The sequence below is a fragment of the Lampetra fluviatilis genome, chromosome 2, assembly GCF_964198595.1.
Source record: "Lampetra fluviatilis chromosome 2, kcLamFluv1.1, whole genome shotgun sequence".
In the NCBI taxonomy this organism is placed as follows: Eukaryota; Metazoa; Chordata; class Hyperoartia; order Petromyzontiformes; family Petromyzontidae; genus Lampetra; species Lampetra fluviatilis.
Genome location: NC_136276.1, coordinates 31,924,390 through 31,942,929, shown reverse-complemented (window position 1 = coordinate 31,942,929; position 18,540 = coordinate 31,924,390). Strand labels below are relative to the sequence as shown.

The 18,540-nt window shown below is 44.2% G+C and overlaps 1 protein-coding gene across 1 annotated transcript in view; it reads right to left on the bottom strand.

Moving 5' to 3' along the window:
* LOC144945540 (protein scribble homolog) overlaps positions 1-17,916 on the bottom strand; it is a 50,169-nt gene extending 32,253 nt beyond the window's left edge. The window contains exons 1-12 of the mRNA XM_078874001.1: positions 17,264-17,916; positions 10,344-10,461; positions 8,870-8,948; positions 8,038-8,127; positions 7,824-7,880; positions 7,606-7,669; positions 6,996-7,070; positions 5,997-6,141; positions 4,455-4,573; positions 3,927-4,010; positions 2,894-3,009; positions 1,098-1,264 (exon numbers count right to left, since the gene is read on the bottom strand). Coding sequence (XP_078730127.1) covers positions 1,098-1,264; positions 2,894-3,009; positions 3,927-4,010; positions 4,455-4,573; positions 5,997-6,141; positions 6,996-7,070; positions 7,606-7,669; positions 7,824-7,880; positions 8,038-8,127; positions 8,870-8,948; positions 10,344-10,461; positions 17,264-17,422 — 1,273 coding nt within the window. The 5' untranslated portion in view covers positions 17,423-17,916. The remainder of the gene's footprint in view (positions 1-1,097; positions 1,265-2,893; positions 3,010-3,926; positions 4,011-4,454; positions 4,574-5,996; positions 6,142-6,995; positions 7,071-7,605; positions 7,670-7,823; positions 7,881-8,037; positions 8,128-8,869; positions 8,949-10,343; positions 10,462-17,263) is intronic.
* Positions 17,917-18,540: the final 624 nt, after the last annotated feature.

Genomic DNA, 18,540 nt, shown 5'->3' with positions numbered 1-18,540 from the left:
AGATGAATCCCTGCAGTCATGAAAGCTTTAAATCGAAATTTTCAAATTAAGTTTTGTTTCTCTTAAGAAGTTAGCCAAGAAAAATGAAGGCCAAATTTCTTTGCCGAAAATAAGCGCAAAGTGGATAAGCCTCTTCGGCCATGATGTGACACACCAAGCATGCGCCTCTTGCCTCCCACCATGGTGTCATGTAGCGTGTGACAGAATCGTTGTGCGGCTTGGAACGTAACGTTAGTGTTACTAATTAAAAACTTCCGAGGACAAACACACGTCGGAAAGTGGTGCAGAATTCACACACATGCATCATTTTTCTCGATTTCACAGACTAAACGACACAAGTTACACACTTGTTACGTTGTCTTGGTTGTATAACAAGAGCCCTCGGCAATGGGACTCAAAACCTTCACACTTATCAGGATACACACACACACCCCTCATAAACATAAACAAGCCAGAATAATTATTCAGCAGCAGTCTTTCAACTGGTTTTCTGGTTTTAAATCGGGGAAAAAAAGGCTCAATGCTGCACTGCAAGGGTATCAATGGAAAACTCATGTCATGCTTCCTTCAAGTGTGTAAGTCAACACATGGTTTGACCCGTGACGGGCACGGTGGGTCTCACTCAAGGAAAGCAGCTCGCTTCCTTTCCCAGTGCCACTGCCGTGTGCATAGGTGTTTCAATAAATCAAGCGACTTGCAACGATTCTGTAACCTACTTCAGTGATCTTCTTGGTTCTCTCGGTAAAGTCAAGTAGAAGGGAAATAATAAAATAATAAAAAATTTACATAATAAAATACAATTCTCACGACGTTTCGGCCACAACGCAAGCAGCCGTCCTCAGGTGAAGAACAGGTCTGTCGGAAAAACAGCGTCTGAATATTTGTATTATTTTATTATTTCCCTTCTACGTGACTTTACCGCAAGAACCAAGAAGATGATTCCCTGCAGTCACGAAAGCTATAAATAGCTACTTCAGTGATTTCAAATAATTCAGTTCCCAAGCAAGCTCCCACCACGTGGAGACAAACATCGCACATTGTGCCGAACATGCGGTACGACCAGCAAGCACATTGTGTGTGGATTCGTGGATACATACCCATGCTGAGCGGAGGCCTCTGGGGCAACAGCACGCAGGTGAGCACCTTGAGGCCACTCCGCACGTCCTCCTCCGTCTGGAATTTCAGCATGGGCTGCGACTGGTTTTCGGACAGCCACAGAGCCTTGAGGCTCAACTTGGCCAGTTCTATCGGCAAGTTTTCTAACCTGCAGCACGATAAAATGCGGGGCGTATTTTTATTTTACCGAAAGCTGTCCGTATTGAGTGTACCGTTGGACAACATAACGGATTTAACTTCAACAAACTGTCGCTCGTGTAATACATTTCGCACCAAGCTATTTATTCATTAATCAGATTTACAAGTAATTGCATTCGGAGGATAATAATCACTACATGCCGATAGAAACACAGGGCGCACACACAAGTGTTTTGTGTACAGCAGGGTTCCTCAACAATATATTCCGAGAGGGTCAATAAAATAAATTAACATGCAATGGGTGAGCCATGTAACTTCCTGTCACATGTATATGCAAAATAATATCAGTGTCTCCAAGTCATAACATTACATCGGACCACTAATGTATACATCTCATCCACAAGTCTCTCACATCTCTCTTGCTCATGTAACTTTCGTTTAATCTTTAATCTACAGCCGTCATATCTAGCTCTCGTGTATCTGTCATATCACTCATCTGTAGATCTCTTATCTCTCAGTAGGCCAGGGTTCGGCAGGTCACTCCAAAGGCCTTTGCCGTCTGAATGTGACCCATGGTGTACAACAAGAGACACGTATTCACATGCACATGTAACAATTTGCCAATGAAAGATCTGTCCAAAAGGGCACAATGTTAAATTACAAATTTTGTATTTACAATTAGCTGGAAGTGTTGGGCAAGTATGAAACAATTCATCCCCGTAATTTTGTATTTTATTATGAATTGAAATTGCAATTCAAGAATGCAATACATTATTCTGCCATTGTAGTACACGTAGAAACAGCAGGGGTTGCGCGGTTTTTACATATAAATTACATCCAGTATATAATAAGGGATTATTTACAGCCTCTGTTAAACCACTGCTAGATGATGGCCCCTCCTGTGTTGGCAATGGAGGTAGATTGGCCATGCTTCACCACGCTAAAGAGTGTAGGTTGCGGAAAGGCTATATCATGGCGGTTGGGCATTTACCGGATCACCAGGTTCATAGCATGGTGCGCAAAATACATAACACTTGCTCCCCCATCTATATTATTACACATGAGAATCTATTAATTTATCATGAGTTTAAAAATGTATTACATGCCCAGTGGTCAAGTGCACTGCCAAGATGAGACAGGCAAGGCTGAGAGTGTCAGTGCTAGGTGAGTAAGCACACCAAGCAGCACTAAGCAAGTCTGTCATAAGAAGCCCTGTGGTGCTAATGTGAAGGCCAAGACACACAAGGGAAATATTGCAGGGCAATCGTTGCAGGCAATTTTCTCACTGGGAAGGCATTTTCTCGGGGCAATTGGGGCAATGACAGAGCGTCTAGCCCAGTGCTTTTAAAACTCCAGTTCTCATCACCCTCTGTAGTAAAGCGGACCATGATGAGAGCTCTCTGCAAGGAGCACAACGTCAATACATCATGCCGGACAACATGCAGTACAACCTGAAAACACATTCGAGAGCTATACAGCACAACCGCGAAAACCTACTCAGTAGCTTTCAACCTTAGTTGTAAAGCATGAAACAATGTTGAAGCAACTATTTATGAGCGACGACTGCTGGCGACGATCGCTTTTCAAATGACCCTGGTGCATCAAGGCCTCCACACGGGCTCGTGTTGCATGATGTCACCTGTTGCCGGCCAAGTCGAGCACGTGAATTTGGGAGGCACCAGAAATCTCCCCGGGAACTTGCGTCACGCGGTTGTCTCGCAGTGAGAGCACGTTCAATGCACCGCAGCCCCCGATCTGCACGCACCGACCATCGCAAGCATTGTTACACGCGTAGGGGACAATCGGTATGTTGGTTGAAGGATATTCAAATGCCTGTGGCGCTAAAGGAATAAAAACGCAAAGACAGAGCACTTTGTCAGGCTTAAATGGACCTCTGCCAATATAGGAATCATAAACTCAGACTTTTCAACTTCCTTGTATACGTTCACCTTGAGTTTTTAGCACTCCAGATATACAAAAACTTCCTCTTTAGTCTTAACAACTGCTGGGGCTAGCATTGGCGGTGTTGTAGAGCGCAGCATGCCCAGCCACCTTCGTCTACAGTGTTGATGCTCTCACAACTACTCGAGGTAAAACTGAACTAGACTTTTTTTTATTTTAGCAGGTAAGGCCCACTGAGCTATCTAGCTCTTTTTCAGAAGTGACCTGGCCACAAATGATAGCTAAACGAAATTGGCTTATCATGTGGAAACGTATAGCAGCCAAATGCTCTAAAACCATTGAAGTTCATCTTCTTGGTTCTTTCGGTAAAGTCACGTAGAACGTAAATAATAAAATAATAAAAATAAAACATAATAAAATAATTCTCACGACGTTTCGGCCACAACGCAAGCAGCCGTCCTCAGGTGAAGAACAGGTCTGTCGAGAATACAGTCTGAATGAAACACCCCAAGTTACCCATTTAAGGCTGAGTTTACCTAGGGGGCACACAAAACAGGTTCAAATACATGTACTACTGATACAGTGCATGGATTGGATATCGGCGTATTGCACTAACCACTATACTAGCGCTCTTCAAACTTCAATATCACAAAGACAAACATGCATGTAAAAACTTCATGTGATTCGTGTAACTTTAGGCATATGAATACACGAGGGCAGGTACAAGGGGTTAACAAAAAGCTGACAATGAGACGTGAAGGGTACGGTACCTCAGGAGGTATTGAATTCAAGCGGTTTTTGTCCAAGTTCAAGTTTGTAAGCTTTGTAAGCTTCCCAATACTGGCAGGAAGGGTCTGTTAAAATAATGGAACATTTCAAATAAACGTTTAAAACTAAAAATAATAATCACAATAACACACACTTCCTTTGCCGGATGGAGTCGCACACTTGCAAGGTCACAAGAAATATTAAAAACATTTAAAAGAAGTTCATATTCAACCATTCAGAATTTTTTTTACAAACAAAACATTCAGCTGAAAATGGAGCTGTTCTATTCAGTGGTCCCCAGCACACGGAGACAAACGTCGGACATCATGCTGATCAACAAAAGTGACACAACCCGGAAACATAACCGTGAGCTACACAGCACAATCATGAAAACCGATGTGGCATCAAAAACATATAAACAGTGAGTATTTACATTTTCATTTCAAGAGATATATCGCAAAGCATGAAAGCTTGGCCACTACAATAAGAATATTTAGAAGAATGAAATGAAACATTTTATTGACTCTTACCACCAGCTGGTTTTCAGTGAGAATAAGTTCGGTGAGGTTCTCGCAGTCACCAATGGCTTCGGGGAGGTGAGTAAGGCGGTTCTGATCGGCTTTCAGGATTGACAGGTGTTTCAGTTGCCCTGAGAGTAGACAGATGCCACGCAAACATCGATTCCCATACCAACGGGGGCATAGATGCTGAACGACCCATTGGAGTCGCAGCGCAACTCAGCTCAGCATTTGCGCACAGAACTATGCAACTCTCTTATACAAATCCGGCGCAGCACTAACCGATCATGTCTGCTAAAGCCCACAATCTGGAAGACGTAGTTCTTCACATTTACAGAAAGATTACGAGAGCATTAGAAACCACACTTGCTGATACGTTCTGCAGCTCCCCATTATCCAAGTGGCTGCACGCCAAGTGAGTCATGCGACGCGACTAGCCCAAGTGCTAATTTCCCTCGACCAATTTTAACTCAGCCCCTTGCTCACGTGCATGCCAGAGGCTCTGCTTAGGATCGCTCGGATTCCAGCAACTTCCCCTTGGGAATTTTATTTCGCCCACTCCTTTAAACACTGGCGAGACACTTCGTTAAACAGGCAAATTTAAACACCGGGACATTGTAAGCCCCCCTTTTCTTTGGACATGATCCCAAATATATAACTGCGGGCACTATAACATCGCTCAAAATCCATCTCTGAAGGATTTTCCTTCAGGGAGTTATACCAATAGGCCTTTCTGAATGTTTTGGGTAATGGGTTGAGCTAAGAAAAGGGTCTTGTGGTTTCTTTTGGAAGGTTCTGTGCTGTAGTTGGCCACAGCCAGCGTTGTTTATAATACTGTGTTAAGCACCTAATGCATTTCAAGAGCAGCTTCAGGAGCACATTTTACTGAGGATGAGGATTATGGATTAAAGTTTAGGATTTACAAGTGTACAAATTGGGGTTCAGGACAAAAGACTGCTGTTAATGGTGCAAAGCCATAGGTTAGGCATGCAACACTTGATCAATTAAAATAAATGATTGCTCTCATGATCGGTTGCTGCTTGTAAAAAGTGATTATTTACGGTGTACGCAAATCACACGCTAATTACATGATATTATACATTTATGATAATAGAGCACGAGACATAATAAACAAAACACAATAAACGTCAAAATTACGAAGACAAAAATCATTAATTCCTGAAACGAACCAGAATCATCAAAATTCATTGGGCAATGTAAGAAGTGAAACCATTACAAGCCTATAAAATAAATAACAGATACTCTTTTACAGCCCCCTGTCAAACCACTATTATATGAAGTCCCCTTGATGATGCGCTGGCCATAGAGGTTGTTAACCAATACTTGACTGTTCCGGTTGAGCGTGGACTGGTAAAACGGGGGTGGGGTGGGGAGGTGAGATATCACCCACTACAGATGGCAACTGGGGCCAATTATCGATTTCAGGTCATCGGTGTGCTAACCACATTGCCGCCGCTCCACCCGCTTATCAAATATTACCGCTCACTGTTTAGATTCCATGGGTAGAAAGTGGGGTGTTCTGGCAGGGCTTACCAAGTTCTTCTGGGAGCTCCTCAAGATGATTTTGGGAGGCTAGGAAGTCCGTGAGGGCAGTAAGCCCACCGATGGCATCTGGCAGCCGCTCCAGCCGATTCTGAGAAATATCGAGGCACACTAGCCTCCGGAGTTCCCCAATCTCCTACACACAGCGAATACACATACCAGGAACTCAATTAACACACACAGGTTCTTCTTTCCATACAACATCACAAAATGTGTCAATCCCAGCTGCATGCCGCTTTAGCGTGCAGTACAGCGTCGCGTATCCGACTCACTAGGCAGTGAGGTAAAGGCAGATATGTGAAATGGTTAGATATGTACGCATAAATGATAAATGAATGAGTTACACTGTCCAACAATCAAACAAAGTATTTGGTGATGCTGCATTGGCAGTGATGCACAAGCACAATTCATAAATAAACTCACATTCATCATGAACACTGTCTTTATATATATAATAGGTGACGTTTCGGGCAACAACCCTTCATAGCAGATAAGAGTAACAAGGTTACTGCACATAAATATTGTGCATACTGCCTTAAACAGGAGAAAATGTTTACAAATAATCCAGTGCTATACATTACAAGAAGCCTTCTTCAAACTCAAACATTTCAAAGGGATATAAAACAAGGGGTATGACAGGAACATAAACTTAAATTCAATGTCTTATTAACTCTTAAATTAGCTCTATCGTGGTCTTCTGTATAAAGGATCTCTGCTGAGCAGTCATATTAACCGATGACAGGGGAACGTTAGCAGTGCTGGCACTGCCTCAGCCTGTCACTCCTTCTGTGCAGTCGTTGTGGACGGTGGGCACATGGCAAACTCTATTCGGGTGTGCCCGGTTAATTAGTTAGGGTGGATATGTGACGTTGTACTGTACGGTGAAAATGTAAAAGGATCCAAAAGCTCGTGTGACGTGTTGCACACTTAGGTAAAGTTCACGCAACAGTTAAGCTTTGATAATGTCCAGGGAGGAAGTGAGCAGCATACCGAGGGAAGGGCTTCAAGTTGGTTCCCATCCAGCCAGAGCTCCCTCACATTGGGCAGCGATCCCAGAGACCCAGGCTGCACAATCAGTAAACAATCGACCAAGTCCAGTTCACTTAGGAAGAAAGCATTTGACATTTATAGAGGCGACACGGAAGAATGTGCATTTGCTAAAGGAATCTAAAAACTCCATCAAGGGACTTAACAAATCGCAAACGCAATTGCTTTTCCAATAGGGTATGTTCATTTGTGTACAATTTCTCATGTGACTAGGATACCTTCACGAGATTCACAAGCTCATTCCTGCCACCAAGCTCCGTGACCTTTTAACCCCTGGACTAAAGCACTCCGCATGTCTCGACATACGACCTAAAATGCCACGTACTGGTAAGTACTTGTACCGATCCAGAGCCAATCAATACACTTGTTCAGAGTGAAGATCGTACATCGAGGCGACACTAATCTCACTGTTATGAACAAGACACTGCGAGATTACCATAAGCCAACAAGCACAAACATTATCTCCATGGTGTCTAGGTGCAGCTATACGGTACGAGGTAGGGTAATCCCATGTTGTGTAAATTATATTTGGGTTGAGGCTTTCCTGCATTACCAGCGTTTCCAGTTCATTATTCCCGAGGTCCAGCTGTTCCAGCTTGACGAGCAAATGCAACGACCTGTGCAAGGAGTCATGGTAAGAGTCAGGAAACGTTACCTGCTCTGTGCTTAAAAATCATTATCAACTGTTTCCAGCAGCCGAAAACACATCGCTCCGTCAGTGACACAATTCAACGGCCTCAGTGATTTCATGGAATAATACAGAAAACTCACGTCGGCAGTGTCTTTAAAAGGTTCTCTCTCAGTTCCAGTGTTACGAGGTTTGACAAACTAAAGGAAACAAAAGACATTTATGTAATATTCATTAGCGCCATGCATCCACTACAATCAGCAGACTATGCACACGCAATCATAAATGTTAAGTCGAGCCATAAATAACCAGTGTCAACAGCTGCGGGAAGGCATTTTTTTAATTGTATTCACTTACTTTCCAATGTCATCTGGCAGTCCTTGTAAAGACACATCATTGAGTGAAAGATAAATCAAACTCTTTAGTTGTGTGAAGCCTTCAGGAAGCCTGAAACAGACAGAGAATGTGAAACGTGTATTTAATCAAATAAGCACACTCCCGCACACTCTTATTCCATACACCCCTCCGCCAATCCACCACTGGATTAATACCTTCACAAGCCGTGTTGGTCATGGGGGTTGTTTTAACCGTTCTCTTTACTAGCTCAATAGTTTGTGTAGAAGGTGGATAACAAACTCATCCCAATAACTGGTGACAAAGTGTACTGCTGCACAGAATGTGCTTAAAATGTAACCAGCTGTGCCTAGCAATGTAAGTGTAGTGGTCTCACTTCTTTTCATCACACCATGCTGTGCTACCACTGCGCAATGTATGTGTTACAATACAGAAATAACAAACGATTCTGTCAATCACGTTACATGATATAAGTGAACGGAAAAGCAAATGGGCACACTAAGAACACGCCATGTCGTGTCTGTCTTGAAGGGTTGTTTGACCATACTTCACCGTGCTTGTCAGTGTGAGTTGGTAAAGATTGGGAGGTAGGGTGGGGATGTGCGAGGTCAGAACAGGTTTAGATAACATTTCGCCCGCTAATGTTAGCTGCGGCTAATAATCGAACTCAGGACACCAGGGTATTTAATGCAATGCGTTAACCACAATAAAATCATATCAAACAGTCTGTTTGTAGGCAACACACTGGAAACCAATTTCTATGAACATACTTTTCAAATTGCAGGCTAAAAGCCAGCACTGTAATGCCCCATTACTACCATGATCATAACTGTACCTTGTAAGTGGGTTGCCACTAAAATCCACAACCTCCAGACACGTACAGAGCTTGATACTGTCTGGTATCTCTGCAATGTCTGAAACAACGAGCACAACCAAAATTACAACGCTGTGGCTGTTACAAAATTAGCAATGGCTGATCCATTTACAGATACGCCACCGATATATTTTTTTATGACATTTACTTTCTTCACAACAAGCAATTTAATTGTTTGAAATCAACAGCTCCACCTTAGAGAAGAGTAATACATTATAAAGTAAGTTGAATTAAGATTGGTGAGAGACATGTTGTGGCTTTGAAATAAAATGTTGTTTCTATAAACGTATCCCTAATGTCGTATCGCCATGTACACTGTTGCTCTCAAAATGAGTAAAGTAATTGATATCACATGGCAGCATCATTGTTACAAATATTTCACGGTATTGGTCAGGATTTTAGAGCTAAAAAGTGTAAATTACTCAATTGGGATTATACATGACGATCATCGTGCCTAAATGGCAGACTGATGGCCCCTTTCCAGGCCACGTGCCGAGTCACCTTGTACTCTCAGCTGCCACTGGCAGTACCTTTCCAAATGTTTGAGACGAGTTGTGGTGTAAAGCGTAGATCCCAACCATATCCTCTATCTTCGCTCAATTAGTCACCAACCATAGCCTCTTTTTTTCATCTACACTCCAACCGTAGCCCCAGGATCACTCCACAGCCAAAAGTACAACATTTAAAATAAAATGAACTCACTCAATCGACAATAACCTATACCGGGCCACAGACATTACACATAACAGTCATATAGGGTCATCCTCAAACACCCCATGGCCCCAACCCCAGCGTGCCAAATAATTTTCATCCGTCTTGATAATAATATTGACAGATTGACTTGAAATACAGTAGAGAGTTGCATAAAACATATCAAATTACATTTACCTTCATTTGTATTCAAAAGGGGTGGGGGGAACTCAATATGTTTTACGAGGCCAGGCACAACACCCTTATCTCTCTCACATTCTCTGCCCAAGGGCAGGTCCATAGCTCATGGTTACTCCATCCCATACCACTCTCCCCTCTTTCTTCTCACAACACCACACTGGGGTTCTAAAGCCAAAACCAGGGAAGGACAGAGGAGGAGGTTTATTCCTCAACAGTATGTTTTAGAAGACACCATCACTGGACGCAGTTTAACATTGTACCCATGTCACCATATTGTAATGTAATGTACAACCGTTTGTCAATCCAAGGCTTCCCCATCGCCAATGGCCTTGTGTTCAATGAAATCGTTTGACCATATTTTACAATTATTGCCAGTGCAGATTGGTGGATGGGGTGCCCAGGATCTATTCATATATTACTCGCAGATGTAGTAACCCATGGGCTGGATATCAAACTTAGGTCGCCTGGTCCATAGTGCAGTGCAGCACTAATCAATGTGCCACCATCCCATCCCACCATACATTATACTGGAGAAATTTCTCACCGTTTCTGGACATATCCAGGTCGACAAGGTGCATGAAGTTGGCAATGTCGGGCGGAAGCCTTTGGAGTTCATTGTCGCTGAGTCCCAGCTTTCGGAGGTTGTGTAGCCTGAAGAATTGCTGCTCCAGCAGCAGAGAAAAACCAACAAAAACCCGGGCCAACTCATAAGCCATTAAGATCACACATTTGCGCCAGCAGAACATTGCAGAGCACTGCCCAAGGTAAACCGAGCATTAATGATTGATTAGATAAGGCTTCTTGTAGCTGTCGTTTCGCACGTTTGCACGTGTGGAGACTGTGGTTATGCATCACCAACTCGAGGAGACATTCCAAATGCACCCAGTTGCACCAATGTGGTCCCCTCTGCAGAAAGAGATTCATTGACTGGGTTTACAAGTTTATTTTAAGCACAAGAGGTGTAAAAATCAATCAGATGCTACACCAAATTACTGTAAACTGTTGTACAACTAAAATTGTTATACCTAAAACCAGGTCAATTATATATACCCTCATTGTTTTTTTATACGAATGAAAGCATTTAAAATATCTTGAATGAGAAAGTATAAATATGTTTTAGGTGCAAGTGAAGTCATTTCTCTTACAAGTGAGAGCCATGAATAGACTCTGACCTGGCAAAATAAAGGCACGTGAATTCAACAAGCCGCTTGCTTATTTGTTGAACTGTCACTAAAGCGTGTAGCTGTTTTGCATCATCTCAGCTACAGTAGTCAGACTTTTTATTTTAAAGTTTAATGCGTTTCTGGGCATGAGGTGTCAATTACAATATTCAAAGCTAATCCAAACAAATACAAGATGATGAAAGCAAACTGTAATCAATGGATTACAAAATGGTCAAAACTAATGAAACAATAATTTACATCCCTTTGTCAAATCACACTTTTGGATTAAGCCTTCCCCATGCCACGTTGGTCATGGTGATTGTCTGACCATATTTCGTCATGCTGATAAGTGTACCAGTTGGCAAAGGGGGTACCCAGGACCGGCTCGGATATCACTTGCCTATGATCTTAGCCTTGGCAAACGTACTCGGGTCAATGGATTCATAACGCAGGGCCCTTTCCACTGTACCACTAATTCACCGAGAAGTAAAACATAAAAGCGATAATTAAAAATCGTTACCATTCCACTGGCTGGATGAAGGTGATACATGTGTTGTGCCAAACGCTTTCATGAAATTAATACAAACATTACCGGTTATAATCCATCAAATACTGGATGGGCTGACTTCCAAAGTTGTCACCATTTCTCACAATCTCGTGATGTAAAAGCCCGTAGATAGTATTCCACGCAAACCACATACTATCCCATAAGCAGTATTCCATCTCCGCGGTGGACGTCCTCTTGGGCATTCAAATACTGCGTGTGTACTTTGTGGTCAGATGCAATGACACGTGGATATTTGGCGTTACAATGATTTTAACAAGAAACGCGGGTCTCTCCATGAAAGCTGTTTCCTGTAACTGTATTCTGGTCTTGGGTGGAACACATTATTTGAAACGTGATATAACGCGTGTATGTTTTCTATCTATTAAACAAATAGGTTTCGGTGTATGTCAACAAAATGGCAAAGTTAAAACCTATTGGTCGTGAGAATTCGCAATGGCTTAAGTGAGGTCTTGAGGACTTCAAACAGTAGTTGATCGATGTCTGTTTCAAATGGGCAATAACATATTAGACTAAGGGAAACTGAGCACGCTTATGAGTGCAAACAAATGATTCGTGTGGATATCAACTCCACTCTTTTAATATTTATCTTGAAATGTAATGCGTTTGGGATCAGAGGTGTCAATTGCAAAACAAAAAACGCCCTCGTACGAGAAGCGGGTTAAAGTCGCACCGCAACCACCGGGTTAACATCTAGAAATGATGTAAGCCTGAAAGGCATAAAACCCGACGCGGTTAACAGCAGTGGATGAATTATATCCGAAACCATTACTAGGAACCCTTTTCCTTTCATCAACCCACAATTGACCAGCTTGGTGAAGTATGGTCAAACGATGAACCCACGACCGTGAGACGGCTTTTGGAAGGCCCTCCTCGAGAAAGTGGATTGATAACGGGCATGACAATAATGATTATATAACAATGCATTATACACGAGGTCAATACTTTGCTTATGATAACTTGATGGGCTTTTTTACACGTTTGTCGATGATGATAGTTAAAGGGGAAAATCACTTAAGCAGTTTTGTGCAATCCGCCATTGGTCTTGAATGGGTATATACTTTGCATCAGTTCCGTCGACTTGCAAATGTTTACTCAAAGCGAACTTATTTCATGAAAAAATAAAAATTGTAAAAACCGAGCGTATACTGTACAGTGCAAGTACATAGAAAACAACTCTTAAACTCCACAGCACTGTACTGCCGCAGCCCACAGTACAAATTGTTCCATGGCTTCACCAACAATGACCACACCAACAATGACCACAATGTCATCAATTGCACTTGAACACACGAAACTAAACGAACGTATCTACAAAGCGACGACAGGCAAACATTCTGCAAAACGCGCGAAAAGTACAAGGCGGAGAAAGTAGGCCGCTACGGGGCCTACCGTTTTTCCTGACAGCGCAACGAGTTTGGCGCGAGGGAGGAGGGCCCGGGCACGGGGGGGGAGGGGGGTCGGGGCCGCGGGGTGTTTGAGACGACCCCACGCCACTGCTGCGTTGTTAATGTTTGTGGGAGGATGTAGGGGGTTTTTTTGTCCATTGAGAGAGTACGTTTGGTTATAAAGGTCATTTTTAGATGTGGGGGAGTGATCCTGGGGCCATGGTTAGAGAGTAGATGAAAGGAGGCGATGGTTGTGGTGTAGAGTGATGGTATGGTTGTGGTTCAGTGATGGTATGATTGTGGTATAGAGTGATGGTATGGTTGTGGTATAGAGTGATGGTATGGTTGTGGTGTAGAGTGATGGTATGGTTGTGGTGTAGAGTGATGGTATGGTTGTGGTGTAGAGTGATGGTATGGTTGTGGTGTAGAGTGATGGTATGGTTGTGGTGTAGAGTGATGGTATGGTTGTGGTGTAGAGTGATGGTATGGTTGTGGTGTAGAGTGATGGTATGGTTGTGGTATAGAGTGATGGTATGGTTGTGGTGTAGAGTGATGGTATGGTTGTGGTATAGAGTGATGGTATGGTTGTGGTGTAGAGTGATGGTATGGTTGTGGTGTATAGTGATGGTATGGTTGTGGTGTACAGTGATGGTATGGTTGTGGTGTAGAGTGATGGTATGGTTGTGGTATAGTGATGGTATGGTTGTGGTATAGTGATGGTATGGTGATGGTATGGTTGTGGTATAGAGTGATGGTATGGTTGTGGTGTAGAGTGATGGTATGGTTGTGGTGTAGAGTGATGGTATGGTTGTGGTGTAGAGTGATGGTATGGTTGTGGTATAGAGTGATGGTATGGTTGTGGTGTACAGTGATGGTATGGTTGTGGTGTAGAGTGATGGTATGGTTGTGGTATAGTGATGGTATGGTTGTGGTATAGTGATGGTATGGTGATGGTATGGTTGTGGTATAGAGTGATGGTATGGTTGTGGTGTATAGTGATGGTATTGTTGTGGTGTAGAGTGATGGTATGGTTGTGGTGTAGAGTGATGGTATGGTTGTGGTGTAGAGTGATGGTTGTGGTGTAGAGTGATGGTATGGTTGTGCTGTAGAGTGATGGTATGATTGTGGTGTAGAGTGATGGTATGGTTGTGGTATAGAGTGATGAAAGGGGGCTATGGTTGGGGTATAGAGTGCTAATATGAGATATGGTTGGTGTCTAATTCAGTGATGATAGGGGCTATGGTTGTGGTGTATAAAAGTCATGGTGAGGGGCTATAATTGGGGTGTAATAAGTGGATAGGGTTTGGATCTAGAGGCGTTATAATCGGGACGATGGTTCAGGTGTAGATGAGTGGCGCTACGGTCGGAGTGTAACATTATTACTGCATGATAAAATACAAGTTTGTTTTCGAGAGGATGATGATAATGATAGGAGCTCTGATTGTATTTGTGTTAATGACAGCGGCTAAGATTGGTGTGTAAAGGATTGATGATTTGGGTTGTGATTTAGGGGTCAGAATTGGGAAGTGCAAGAGCAGAGTGGGTATCCTTGCCTCTGGGGGTGGCTTGGCGGAATTCAGACCAAGTCAGAAAGGACATGAAGTTAGCCGAGGTAGATACATCATAGAGGCGAGGAGGGAAAGGAGGAGGCGAATGATCTAAGGCAGATGCAGTGAACATTCCATAAATTGGTTATGGTTGGATTCAGTTAAGTCATGAACAGGGATTAAACAAAGGATAGACTCTACGTATGCATGGAAGATAAACACGGGTCATCACGTAAAGTGAGATGGGTGAAGTATAGAATCTCATATAATTGATCAGTTTTGGAAAGAATCACAGTAAATGTTGGATACAGACGGGATTTCCAAATAAGCTGGTCAAGCAAGGTTAGTAGGGCAGGTGATCTCTCCATTATATTGGTCACGGTTGGTTAGATGCTACAGCCAAGGTAGGTGAATAGAGGCAGGGTACGATGAACACTGAGGTAAAGCAACCAGACAGAAAGGTAGGCAGGTACCTCTTTGCCTGGAGCCTGACAAAAAAATTGCGATCTCCTGCAGTCGGTTAAGATCGGGTACAGCCACATTACAGGAGGGGCACTAACACGTGAAAGTGAGCGGCAGCATACGGCAGGGTGACAACTTAAGAAGGGCAAGCACACGGCAGGTAGACAGGCAGGTAAACAGGTAGGCAGGTAAACAGGTAGGCAGGTAAACAGGTAGGCAGGTAAACAGGTAGGCAGGTAAACAGGTAGGCCAGCAAGCAGATGGACAGGGGAGATATTCAGACAGGAAGACACGCAGAACAGCAGCAGGTAGACAGGCATGCGGTTAGATGGGCACAGCCATTGCAGGCAGGCAGACGATGACAGCAGGCAGATGCACAGATTTGCAGACAGATAAGGGAGACGTTAAGGCAGAGAGACAGGGAGACAAGCATGCAGGCAAGACGACAGGTAAGCAGACAGGGCTGGCTAGCAGGCCGAATACACCGGCAGACAGATTAGACCTTCCGACAGGAAGCGAGGTATACGGGTAGGAAGGCAGGGAAACGTGTATACTGTAGGGATAATACAAATAAACTGCAGGCACATGAAGACAGGTAGGCACTAGAGATAGGCAGGAACCCAGGTAGTCTCTAGAGATAGGCAGGGAACCAGGTAGACTCTAGAGATAGGCAGGGAACCAGGTAGGCTCTGGAGATAGGCAGGGAACCAGGTAGGTTCTAGAGATAGGCAGGGAACCAGGTAGACTCTAGAGATAGGCAGGGAACCAGGTAGACTCTAGAGATAGGCACAGAAACCCAGGTAGACTCTAGATATAGACAGGAACCCAGGTAGGCTCTAGAGATAGGCGGGGAACCAGGTAGACTCTAGAGATAGGCAGGGAACCAGGTAGGTTCTAGAGATAGGCGGGGAACCAGGTAGACTCTAGAGATAGGCAGGGAACCAAGTAGGTTCTAGAGATAGGTAGGAACCCAGGTAGGCTCTAGAGATAGGCAGGGAACCAGGTAGACTCTAGAGATAGACGGGGAACCAGGTAGGTTCTAGAGATAGGCGGGGAACCAAGTAGACTCTAGAGATAGGCAGGGAACCAGGTAGACTCTAGAGATAGGCAGGAACCCAGGTAGGCTCTAGAGATAGGCAGGGAACCAGGTAGACTCTAGAGATAGGCAGGAACCAGGTAGACTCTAGAGATATGCAGGGAACCAGGTAGACTCTAGAGATAGGTAGGAACCAGGTAGTCTCTAGAGATAAGCAGGGAACCAGGTAGACTCTAGCGATAGGCAGGGAACCAGGTAGGCACTAGAGATAGGTAGGAACCAGGTAGTCTCTAGAGATAGGTAGGAACCAGGTAGACTCTATAGAGATAGGCAGGGAACCAGGTAGACTCTAGAGATAGGCAGGGAACCAGGTAGGCTCTAGAGATAGGCAGGGAACCAGGTAGACTCTAGAGATAGGTAGGAACCAGGTAGTCTCTAGAGATAGGTAGGAACCAGGTAGGCACTAGAGATAGGTAGGGAACCAGGTAGGCTCTAGAGATAGGCAGGGAACCAGGTAGACTCTAGAGATAGGCAGGGAACCAGGTAGGCTCTAGAGATAGGCAGGGAACCAGGTAGACTCTAGAGATAGGTAGGAACCAGGTAGTCTCTAGAGATAGGTAGGAACCAGGTAGGCACTAGAGATAGGTAGGAAACCAGGTAAACTATAGAGATAGGTAGGGAACCAGGTAGTCTCTAGAGATAGGTAGGAACCAGGTAGACTCTAGAGATAGGTAGGAACCAGGTAGACTCTAGAGATAGACAGGAACCAGGTAGTCTCTAGAGATAGGTAGAAACCAGGTAGACTCTAGAGATAGGTAGGAACCAGGTAGTCTCTAGAGATAGGTAGGAACCAGGTAGGCACTAGAGATAGGTAGGAACCAGGTAGACTCTAGAGATAGGCAGGGAACCAGGTAGACTCTAGAGATAGGCAGGGACCAGGTAGACTCTAGAGATAGACAGGAACCAGGTAGTCTCTAGAGATAGGTAGAAACCAGGTAGACTCTAGAGATAGGTAGGAACCAGGTAGTCTCTAGAGATAGGTAGGAACCAGGTAGGCACTAGAGATAGGTAGGAACCAGGTAGACTCTAGAGATAGGCACAGGAACCCAGGTAGGCACTAGAGATAGGTAGGAACCAGGTAGACTAGAGATAGGCAGGGAACCAGGTAGACTCTAGAGAGAGGCAGGGAACCAGGTAGACTCTAGAGATAGGCACAGGAACCCAGGTAGGAGAGATAGGCACAGGAACCCAGGTAGGCAGACAGGGCACGTCGCCCATGGCTGGATGAGGAAGCGTTCCGCACCTTCGGCAGCTCGCGGAGCTGGTTGGCGTCCAGGAGCAGCTCCTCCAGGGAGCGTCCACAGCGTAGCACCTCGTCGGGCACCACGACCAGGGAACAATGCCTCTTGTCGATGGCGTCCACGTGTCGATTGCATCGCCACAGAGGCATGCATTTGAGCATCTTTGCTGCAACAAACCGCGTCGAGTCGTCGCCGGCCGCAATGTTTTAATCCACGATACAGTATATGACGATGCTGTTGCAAGCTGGGCGATCTGTCGATGGGGCAGCGTAGGCTTGTGGTTACCACTGCGAGTATCGCCACGGTGACGAAGTGTCCTTGCTAACGATGCATCTTGAACAATGATATCCACACGAACTACGACTCCTACGATCGCCGCCGCTAGACTGAGACCCAACACTTAACAAATGCCGCCCCCATCACCACCACCACCACCACCCCCCCCCCAAACCGAACGGCGCTCCCCAGGACAAAAAAAAGCGCCGTGCGTTGTGATGATAACGACGATATTGATGATGGCGACGAGATGGTGATGATGTTGACGAAGAGAAGTCGCCCCCGTACGGATTATCCGCACATTTGGAATGATTCGAGGCGACCTAAAAAGCGCCGCACGCCTCGCTCCGCTCCGCAACTTGCAACTCCGGCGTTGGAGTTGACGTCACGTGTCCCGGCAGCGCTTGCGATGCAATTAAATAAATAAAGGGAATTAAATAAATGGGCGTTTGGTGAATTTTTTGGGAGTTTTCTTTTTTGGGGGGGGAGAGGAATCCAATGGGCTCGGAAGCTCAATTTTTTTTGGGGTCGTGTGTCGCTCACGGATGTCCAGTATGGGTGGGGTGGGGGGGTTTGCCAAGTTTTACAAACGATAACAAAATAAATGTTGATTTTAAGCTTTCGTGACTGCAGGGATTCATATTCTTGGTTCTTTCTGTAAAGTCACGTAGAACGGAAATAATAAAATAATAAAAAATAAAACATAATAAAAAAAATATTTTTAGTTTTTTTATATTTATATTATTTTTATTATTTCCCTTCTACGTGACTTTACCGAAAGAACCAAGAATATGATAACAAAATTAATAAAAAATAAACGGTAAGAGGGCAAAAAGGGGAAAATGGTAAGCAGGTCACTAAATACGAGTAAATAATGCGTGCATTGATTATACAAGTTAGATTTAGGTTGGGGATGTATTTCTTTAAATATATATTTGAATGAGTGGGGCAATGGATAGGGGTGGAGGAGGGTATGGAGGAGTAGGATCCATTGGATGGGGGG